This window comes from Octodon degus, unplaced genomic scaffold (genome assembly GCF_000260255.1).
Source record: "Octodon degus isolate 3935 unplaced genomic scaffold, OctDeg1.0 scaffold00068, whole genome shotgun sequence".
In the NCBI taxonomy this organism is placed as follows: Eukaryota; Metazoa; Chordata; class Mammalia; order Rodentia; family Octodontidae; genus Octodon; species Octodon degus.
Window position 1 is genome coordinate 3491452 of NW_004524644.1, and position 10301 is coordinate 3501752.

Below are 10301 nucleotides of genomic sequence, written 5' to 3' on the forward strand. Positions count from 1 at the left end.
TTTTGAAAATGCCAAGCTTCATTTTGTTGTGTGTAGAGGATTTTTAAGAGCTTAAGTGAAGAATCTAATGTTTGAAAAATAATTTTGAAATACTAGTAAAATTGTAATACTTTTATTTTGCTCATTTGAAGTGAGAAGGGTGCGCTTTTGGGTTAGCTCAGTTGTTTAAAGTGCCTGCTTGTGTAAACTCAGTCAGGCTCAGGGAACCATGGTTTGATCCCCAGCTCCACAGGCAGCCTGAGCCAGCCCCCCGCCCCCCCAAAAAAAAATCCTTGAAGTGAGAAGGGTAAGAAAAAACATTATTTTAAGATTCCTGCCAAAGAAATGTACAGGACTTTAAGTTCATGGAAATTAATGGATCAAGCCCTTTTCTTGTAGAGTATTTGACAATTAAGATACTGTTATTACTGTTGTGGAGGGTGTGTGTATAGCAGAACATTTCTTTTGAAAATTATAAAGATCCTCATTTTTAAAGTGATTTCATAGCCTCAAGGCTGGATAGTTGGATATTTGGATTTTCCTCAATACAGAAGTAATGTTGGGCCTTGCACTGGAAACAGTGGAAGTTCAATCATTGGTTGAATTCCTCTCTGTCTCTTCCAGGTTCCCAAGATCGCTTTCCCCCAATTTAAAAAGTATATTTTGTTTTATCCTCTATTTTCCTGATATCCCCAGCTTATTACAATAACGTTGATTTTTGCATTTTGCTCCAAATTCAGATGTTTGAACAGCTGTTTCAGAAAATATGTTCTCACCATCTAGGCCCACGAGAGTGAAATGACCAAAGCAGATATTAAGTGGTTTGTAGGCAGTGGTGCTGAAAATAGAATTTAATAATTTGTGTGGTAGAGCTATTGACTTAAGTGAAATACAAAATAGTTAATAAGCTTGTTTTTACAATAATTAGATATTAAGAAGAGATATCAGACAGATGTCTACAAATACGAAGGAAAAGAACTACCTGTTTATTAAATACCTGTTAATTTGGTGTTATTGGCAATTTTTTTGTGTGTGTGTTTGTGTTTGTGTGTTTTCATTTATGTATTTGGCATAGAGTCTCACTACCCAGCTGGGACTTGGAGTGATCCTCTTGTTTTCAGCCTGCCCCACAGTCCCGTTGTAAGCCCTGGTTCGTTGAATTTGCACCCAGTATCTTATTCATGGGCCACTTAATTATCCTTTGTTGTTTGTCTCTCTCTCTCTCTCTCTCTCTCTCTCTCTCTCTCTCTCTCTCTCGCCTTTTAATTTTCTTTTTCTTTTTGAGACAGGGTTTCACTATGTAGTTTAGGCTGGCCTTGACCTCACTTTGTAGCCCAGGCTGGCCTCAGATTGCAGGTGTGCACCTCTACTTCCAGACTTGCCTCACTGTGCCCCAGGGACGGGACCAGAATTGAACCTTGGTCCCTGCTCCTGTCAAAACAGGGGCTTAGTCCACTGAGCTATCTGGCCAGCCCTTAGGTGTTTATTTTTGAGACAGGGTGTCCCTGTGCAGTTTCACACTGACCTTGAATTCACTATGTAGCTGAGGCTGGAACTTGTGGTGATCCTCCTGCCTCAGCCTGCTGAGTGCTGGGATTTTAAGAGTGTGCCACCACACCCAGCTTTTGGCAGTGTTTTTAGTATCTCTTAAAATTAAATGATTTTTGGAGACAGCCATATTTAACCATTAGCCTAGAAAAGAAGACACATGAAAAGTACTTTTTAATTTCTTACCCAGGCTCACCAGCAGAACTCTGTGTAAACTACCATGATAAATACTAGCAGCCAATGGGTAAGAAGTTATTACAGACTTATGGGCACATTGTCTCTCATTTTTAATGGACAAGCTAAGGATTGGAGAGGCTAAATGACCCACTTAATAAGTGAGAAAATCTAGGTCTGCTCCAAGTTGGAGCGAGATCTTTTGTTGTTGTTCATAATGGGAGAGTGGTTGCCTTAGTCACTTTCTTGCCACTGAGCAAAGTACCCAACACTCATCATTTAAGAGGAGAGGTTTATTTTGGCTCACATTTTAGAAGTGTCAGCTTATGGTCTGCTGACTCAAATGCAGAAATGACAAGGGGGTAGGGGCCTGCCAAGAAGAGGGGCTCACTTCAAATGGTGGTTGGGAAGCAGGAAGCAGGGAGAACAGGGAGGAGGCCTGGAAGGGGCACTGCCTCCTGACAGCCTTGCTGGCTGTAGCACTGTGATCCGTGTACACACACACACACACACACACACACACACACGGTCCTTTGGGGGCTGTTTCAGATCTAAATCCTGGTGGTGGATTCTGACTACAGAGGCCCAAGCCAGGCTGTATGCTTGGCAGTGGCTGGCCGCTCTTGGCTCAGTGCTTGGGATTCAGGAACAGTATCAAGACCTGGCAGATCCTGCAGTGCAGCTGGGGACCTTGTGTTGTCAGGCAGCCAGTTCGGGGGTTTGGATGAAGGTGCACGGTGTGCTGTGATGACTCCTCCCTCCAGGACATTTCTGTGTGGGTGTTCCTAGGCTTCATGGCCTCTGTGGCTCCATGCCCTGTGAGCGGTCCTCCTTTTCCACCACTTGCCTCTGTTTTTGGGGCTCCCATATCACAGGGAACTCCACTGTCCTCCAGGTTCCCAAGACAGAACAACCTGCATTGTTCTTTTTACGCATTTCTCACAGTCCTGTCCCTAGCAGTTCCCAGTGTTCTTCAATGTCCTTTGTCCTCTTGAGTCAGCCTTAGAAAACTTGTACAGGTCTTTTTCCTAGTGCATAGCTGTACCCTCTTACCTGGGTTTTCAGCCTAACCCCAGTTTCTTTTCAAAGGATACTGTGAAGTTCTTTGTGTTTTGTTTTCTTTTTAAAACTAAAAATACTAAGGTGGCTTGGTTTTCAGGATATACTGTAATTCCATCCACCTAGCCCAGTGTGGCTCCTGCCCACAGGCTTGGCTTCCCCCTAGACTCACTTCCACATTGAGGAGGAATTAGTTTGGGTTTTGCCAGTGCTCTCTGCCCTCTATGCCCTTGCCCAGGCACATGGTGTGCCCCATCTGAAGCATCTTTACCTTTCCATGCCTTACTCTTTCTCCAGCTTGGAAAGTTGGCTCAGGTGTTCATAGCCCATCTTTAATTTGGTTTTCTCTGAGGCTGAGCCTGCCTACTCTGGTAACTGTTCCATCCCCATGGTCCTGTTGTAAGCCCTGGTTCCTTGAATTTGCACCCAGTATCTTATTCATGGGCCACTTAATTATCCTCCGTTGCCTCTCTCTCTCTCTCTCTCTCTCTCTCTCTCTCTCTCTCTCTCTCTCTCTCTGTTGCCTTTTAATTTAATTTTCTTTTTCTTTTTGAGACAGGGTTTCACTATGCAGTTTAGGCTGGCCTCAGATTTGTGGTGATCCTCCTGCCTCAGCCTCCCAAGTGCGGGGATTACAGGTGTACACTATCACACCTGGCCTAAAATTCATTTTATGTAGGCAGGTTTGCTTTTTTAAAAATGTATTTGGTATAGGGTTTCACTGCACAGCTTGGACTCATAGTGATCCTGTTTTCAGGCTCCCCAGTGCTGGGATTACAGGAGCGTGCCCAGGTCTTGGTCCCTGGCTCAACGTGTCTGGGGCAGGGCCTGCATATCATGTTGTGCCAGGGTCGGACCCTGGTCCCGCACTTGCCTAAGCAGGCACTTAGTCCAAAGAGCTATCTCTGTGGTCCTGCTTTGCTGTTAGAAAGTGAGAAAAATATCAATATTTCATAATTAGTATTTGTTTTTAATTGCATCTTACCTGGGATGAAGAATCAGTGCTTTCTTATTTGAATCATAGATCACTTTATGTAACTGGTTATGGCCTTCTGTTTTGAATTTTGGGGGGGTTCTTAAATTTTCTTTTTAAAAAAATTTATTTATTTATTTATTTATTTATTTATTTGGTCCATGGTCTTGCTACACAGCTCAGACTCATAGTGATCCTCCTGTGGCAGCCCCCCCAGTGCTGGGATTACAGGTGTGCCCCACCACAGCTGGTTGCATGTTGTCAAAGGTAGAACCTAGGTCCTTGCACTTGCCAGACAGGCACTTAGACCACTGACCTATCTCCCCAACACTTCTTGAATTTTCTGTGTTTCGAAAAAAATTGCTATTGGTGCTTTGTTTGTTTGCAGTGCTAAGCATAGGTCCCGGTAAATCAAGCATGCTGGGCAAGTGCTATACCCATGTTACGTCCTCAGCCTGAAGGGAAAAGTTTCCTCTTTTAATTGTTTTTGGCTTTTGGCTATACTGAGAATAAAACCTAGGACTTTTGCACTAAGCTAAGTTCCAATCCCATTTGTGTTTTGACACAAGCTTGAGATAAAGTTGTCCAGCCTGGGTTCATAGTTAAGATTCTCCTGCCTCAACTTCACAAAATGCTTTGAATTTTTCTATTAATGTTATTTTATTTGTAGTCATCATGATCCTCTTGTTTTTGCTTTTACTTTTCACATGCATTTGTGGTTGTTTTTTTTTTAACTTTCCATTCTTGATTTTTGCCAGTGAGGGAAGATCAAAAAAGGATTCTTAGAATTGAGTCATTAACATCATCATTATTACAAGTGCAAGGGCCTGAGTTCAATCCCTGGTTCCACCAAAAAAAAAAAAAAAAAACCAAAACATCATTTTGTTATAGATGCTTGTATAGGTGGGTTTCTTGTTAACTATGCTGTAGAGAAATAGAATGCTCGTTTCCTGCTTGTCTTTTTCTTACAGAAATTTATAATGTTCATTTCTATGTTCATTTTTGTATCTTTTTACTGAAAATAGGGAAAAACTTTTGTCTTTATTTCATCAAGCATGTCAGATGAGATCAAATTAGGTATAGGTAGTCTTGGATACTTGGAGGGGTGCTGTGTGTTGCACCCCCAGGGCCTTCTTTGTGCTTGGCAGGTGTTCTCCCACTAAGCTGTACCACCAGTGTAGGAGACATTTGTTTTGATTGGCATTCCTTTACCTCTCTCTTTGAGCTGCTGTGCCCTGGGAAAGTATATATGGCTTTTTAGATGTTTACTCACTACCTGGCAGGTGGGCCAGTTAAATAATAAACTTTTTTGATGTATGTGATAAAATACATGAAACAAAATTTACCATCTCTTCACTTTAAGTAGATTCACATTGTTTTCCAGTCACATGTAAGGTATGTGTGTGACTGAGAATTGAACCCAGGGAACACAGAGCAAATCCCCAGACCTATTTATTTTGTGACAGAGTCTCACGAAGTGGCACAGACAGGCTTTGTGTTGCTGTCCTCCTGCCTTAGCCACCTGAGTAGCTGCGATTACGGGTGTGCACCACCACATCTGACCTCTTGTGTTTTTAGTTGTGGTGGGGCATGAGTATGCTCTCATGTCAGCCGATGTATATATACACTATTGCATTGCATTATTTTATTAAAAAATAGTATGTATATGTGAAACAAAACTGAAATGATTTGACTGTGCTATTCAGTGACAATGGCAAGTTTCATCACTACCCCCAGTCATGTCAACCCTCTCCTGGAAGTCAACCCTTTTCCCAGTTTCTAGTCAGTTGTGTGTACATATTGATCAGTTTATGTACATAAGACTTGCTGTTCTTAAATGTTTATATAAAAAATGATCATCCATATAGCTAAAGCTTTTTTTTTTTTTAATTTTATTTATTTATGTGTGTGTGTGTGTGGTCAGCTCAGCCCACCAGGGGGCGGGGCTGGCTGGCATGTGGTGCTGGGGGATTGAACTGCGGTCCCTGTACTTTGCTAAGCTTGTTCTAAGTAGGTGCTTTAGACCACTGAGCCATCTCACCAGCCCTAGCTAAAGCTTTAAGAACCTTCTCTTCTTCCTTTTCCTCCTCCTCTCTCTCTCCCTCTTTTTCCTTCTTTCCTTCTCCTCCTCATTCTCTTCTTCATGTTTTGTGCAGGTCAGCTTATGTAGCCCAGGATGGCCTCAGATTTGCAGTGATCCTCCTGCCTCAACCTCCTGGATGGTGGGATTACAGGCATGTGCTACCATGCCTGGCCCTTATTTTCTTAAGCTAGATCCCTAAAAGAATTATTTCTGCATCAAATTATATACATTATATTCTGTGCAGACGTAGTGTACCTTTTTCTTTTTTTCTTTTGGTGGAACTGGGGATTGAACTCAGGCCCTTGCACTTGCTAGGAAAGTACTTATTCTACTGAGCCATCTTCCTGGCCCCTTTTTTTCTTTTCCTTTTTTGGCGGTACCAGGGATTGAACTCAGGACCTTGCACTTGCCAGGCAAGCACCTATTCTCCTGAGCCATCTCCCTGGCCATATTGTGCCATTTTCTATGCCACCAAAAGTACATTTGCTATCAGGAAGCATTTTAGTAAATGACTTTTAGAACTCTCTGAAGAAAATTAACTAAGTCTCTGTTTGCTGAAACCAGTTTCCTTATAGGCAATTATTACTTCAGTTCTTTTCTCCTTCCTCAAAGGTTCTCTTAAATGTCTTCTTGGAGTCTCAAACATGGAAGTGACTGGCACGTCTCTGAAACGTGGGTACCTTGTGGTCGAAGGTGATGACTGTGTGGGCCGAGCTGAGGAGGTAAAAAAACAGAAGATCTCAGAATGCTGCCTTCTCAAAGCGGAAGGTGGGCTGGACAGTGACTGTCTGCCCAGCAGCGAAACAGAGCCCCAGCCACGAGAAGATGTCGGTGCTGGGAAAGGTGAAAAGAATTCGGGCGCCCAGCTGGAGGCAGAGGAGGAGGAAGATGGCTTTTCAGAGGAGGGAGAGGAAGAAGAAGAAGCAGAGAGCTTTGCAGAAATGATGAAGCATGGGCTCACCGAGCTTGATGTGGGCATCACCAAGTTTGTGAGTTCCCATCAAGGGTTCTCAGGGATCTTGAAAGAAAGGTAAGTTTAGCTTACATCTAAGGTTATTTAGTTGCATTAGTTTTTTCTTTAGGAAGAAATCAACAATACACTTTTCTATTTAGCTTTTTCTCACCCCAAGAAATAATTATACTTATGCTCAGTGAAGAGTAGGGTAGAAAACTGCCTAAATGGGTAAATGGTGTGATCAGGAGAGAGAAACAGGGTCTCACTATGTAGGTCAGCCTGGCCTTAAACTCAGTTTATAGCCAGTGCTGGCCTTGAACTAACAGCAATCTTTCTGCTTCAGCCTCCTGAGCACTGGGATTACAGGGGTGCACCACCATGCCTGACTCCATTTTTTGATACTTTAAATAGTCTCTCTCTCTCTCTCTCTCTCTCTCTCTCTCTCTCTCTCTCTCTCTCTCTCTCTCTCTCTCTCTCTTTTTTTTTTTTTGGTAACAGGAATCAAATCACAAGTTTGTGCTTGCCAGGCAGGTAGTACACCACTGAGCTATATCCCAGCCAGTTCTTACCAAGGGAAGAACCTTAGTAGAACTGTTTAAATGTATAAAAGTAATTTCAAAAAAAAGAGTCAAAGTACTGAAACTGTCATACCAATTTGATTTGAAACTGTCTCATTGCTATATGTCTCTCAATAGAATTATGGAAAAAAAGAGTCAAGTTATATTGTGTACAGGTACAGATTCTCTATGATGAAGATGATTATTATATATACCTAAAATGTACCAATAAAAATGATTTTCTTTGGTAAAAAAAATAAGGTGCTAAAGAAAGTCAGTGAGAAAAAAAAGTTGCCCAATGACATGCATTGTTATTACGCAGATGGATTCTGTTCACTTTGTTAAATTCTTTTGAACAGTTTGAAGTTTTTTCCTGAATTTATCTAAAATCTTGAAACTCTCACTTAAGTGAGCCACATCTATAGTAGAAAGAACATAGTCTTCAGAGCCAAGTGGATCTGGCTGTAAATCTAGCTCAGCCATTTGATAGTTACTTAGCTCCTCTGATCTGGGTATCCATACCCCAAAAAATAGATCAAGATATCATGATGGAGTTGTTGGGAGGACTATAATATGTGTAAAGTATTTAACGGCAGTAAGCTTCAGGGTAGATTTACTGGGTTCTGACTTACAGCCATTTCTTGTACTATATTTATTTTATGATTGATTTCTATGTGGACTGTCTGATCTCTGCTAACATTAATAAGCTTTTATTTATACATTTCTGTGTGGGAGGCACAATAACTCCAGGCCTCCAATACTATTGCAAGTGAGTCTTTTTCTAAATCCTGTGAATCTGCCACATTATGACTCCCTACCATATAGCCCTTAATGGTCACCTGAGTGCCTCTGACCTATAAAATTCTCTTGGTGCATCAGTGTCATTAGTGACAATGACTTCCTCCTCTCCTATCTCTGATGAGCTAGGTTCCTAGTTCTTACCCCGCCTATTTCCCATAAGTCTCCTGCTATGCCCGGGAGGTGGGACTTCCTGCCATAGCCCGGTTGCCTAGTTACTTGTGCATTTTACCCGCCGACATCATTTCCCTATGCCTCCACTATATATACCCAGCACATCCCCTAAATAAATGAGACTTGATCAGAATCCTGTCATGTCTACGTTTCTTGCGTCTCCTGTCCTTTGTCCCCTCTTCAGTTCCCCGCTCCTCCCCCAGGTGACCTTCGTTGACTGACCTGCTGGTTCGGGACATTTCTGAGTATTGTTCTGTGGAAGAGTTTTCTAGAAGCATCCAGTATAAAACCTGAACCAAGCCAGAATGATGATACACACCTGTAATCCCAGCTCAGCAATTCAGGAAACTGACACAGGAGGATTGCAAGTTTAAGGCCAGCCTAGGCGACTTAATGAGATCCCTTTTCAAAATAGAGGGGGAAGCCCTGGGAATATAGCTTAGTGTGTCCCTATTGTACTCCCTAATACTAGATGGGGAGGAGGAGGGGAGAAAAGCCAAAGAACCCTGAATTGGGTGTGCTCCAGCATTCATTAAAAACACAAAACTTGACTTTACACTCAAGTTTTTTCTAAAATTTCTTGTACTGGTGGAAAGCCTTATCCTAAAGTTAACAAGTAAAATGTCAGTTTTCTGCAAATTTTTGTTTTATCAGATATTCTGACTTCGTTGTTCATGAAATAGGAAAAGATGGGCGGATCAGCCATTTGGATGATTTGTCTGTTCCAGTGGATGAGGAGGTAAAAGTAGTGCTCTAGCAGAAAGCACCCTCTGTGAAAAATAGCATTTCCTAGAGTTGGTGTCTTTGAATTATGTGTGACTCACTGTGAGTTCTCATGGTTAATTTAAAGGATCCTTCAGAAGATGTGTTTACAGTTTTGACAACTGAAGAAAAGCAGCAATTAGAGGAGCTCCAGCTTTTTAAAAATAAGGAAACCAGTGTTGCCATTGAGGTAAGCAGTTGCAAAGACTTATCAAAGGGTTTTTAGGGTTTTGGTTGCTTCTTTTCAGCTAAATACTAGTGTTCGGCTGAATGTGGGAGTAATCCCAGCTCTCGGGAGGGTGAGGCAGAAGCATCACCCTGAGCTCAAGACCAGCCTAAACTACATAGTGAAGTTCTGTCTCAAAAAAAAAAAGTGTTCATTAAAAATTTATACTGTTTCAAGCCAGGGATATAGCTCAGTGGCATAAGGGCTTGCCTGGCAAGTGGAAGGTCCCAGGTTTGATCCCCAGTATTGGAAAAAAAAAAATTTACACTGTTTAATCAAATGTATCCTTTCCCTGTTTTAAATGAAAAGGGATTGTACAAATAATTTTTTAGGAGCAGGAAACGTGTGTTTAGATAAGAGTATAGCAAAAGAGAACTTTATGTTTTGTTTCGCTTTGTTTGGTATAGAGTCTTGCTACCCAGCTCGGACTCAGCAATCCTCCTGTCTCAGCCTCCCCAGTGCTGGGATTATAGGCATGTGGCACCACACCCGGTTTTGGGGCCAGCAGGGCCTGTGGTACCAGGGATCAAACTCAGGACCTTCCACTTGCTAGGTAGGCACTTAATGCTGCCGAGTTATCTTCCCAGCCCTGTTTTGTTTTTATTTCAAAAACTTTAAGATCATAAATCAGGAATGAAATCTACTGTTTAGAACCGTAGGGTGGTGGTTCTGCTGCTTCCATGGGACAGAAGCGTGGCCACCTTTTCCTTCTCCAATGGGGATGGGAGGGACACTGTACACCACTACTGAGCTACACCCTGTGTCCAGAGTTTTAAGTTTGTAGTGCTCATGTTTCTTTAATTTTTTTTTTTCCATAATTTTATTGAGAAACAGCAGCAAGATGGCCTCAAACCAAATCGGTAGGACAGTTTCAACAATCAACACACTGCATACTTTCCTCCCAGTGGTTAATTGATGCACAAGATGCGGACACGATATCCTGTTTACAAACACCACTAGAACAAATCCTTCCATTCATCAAGAGAATGTAGCTATACATCTATCCCAACCAC

General features: G+C 42.1%; 1 protein-coding gene across 1 annotated transcript in view; it reads left to right on the top strand.

The window, feature by feature from the left end:
- Nucleotides 1–10301, top strand: part of Pus7 (pseudouridylate synthase 7 (putative)) — a 63653-nt gene that overhangs the window by 1805 nt on the left and 51547 nt on the right. Inside the window, exons 2-4 of the mRNA XM_004634995.2 lie at nucleotides 6429–6846; nucleotides 8955–9039; nucleotides 9151–9252. Coding sequence (XP_004635052.2) covers nucleotides 6429–6846; nucleotides 8955–9039; nucleotides 9151–9252 — 605 coding nt within the window. The remainder of the gene's footprint in view (nucleotides 1–6428; nucleotides 6847–8954; nucleotides 9040–9150; nucleotides 9253–10301) is intronic.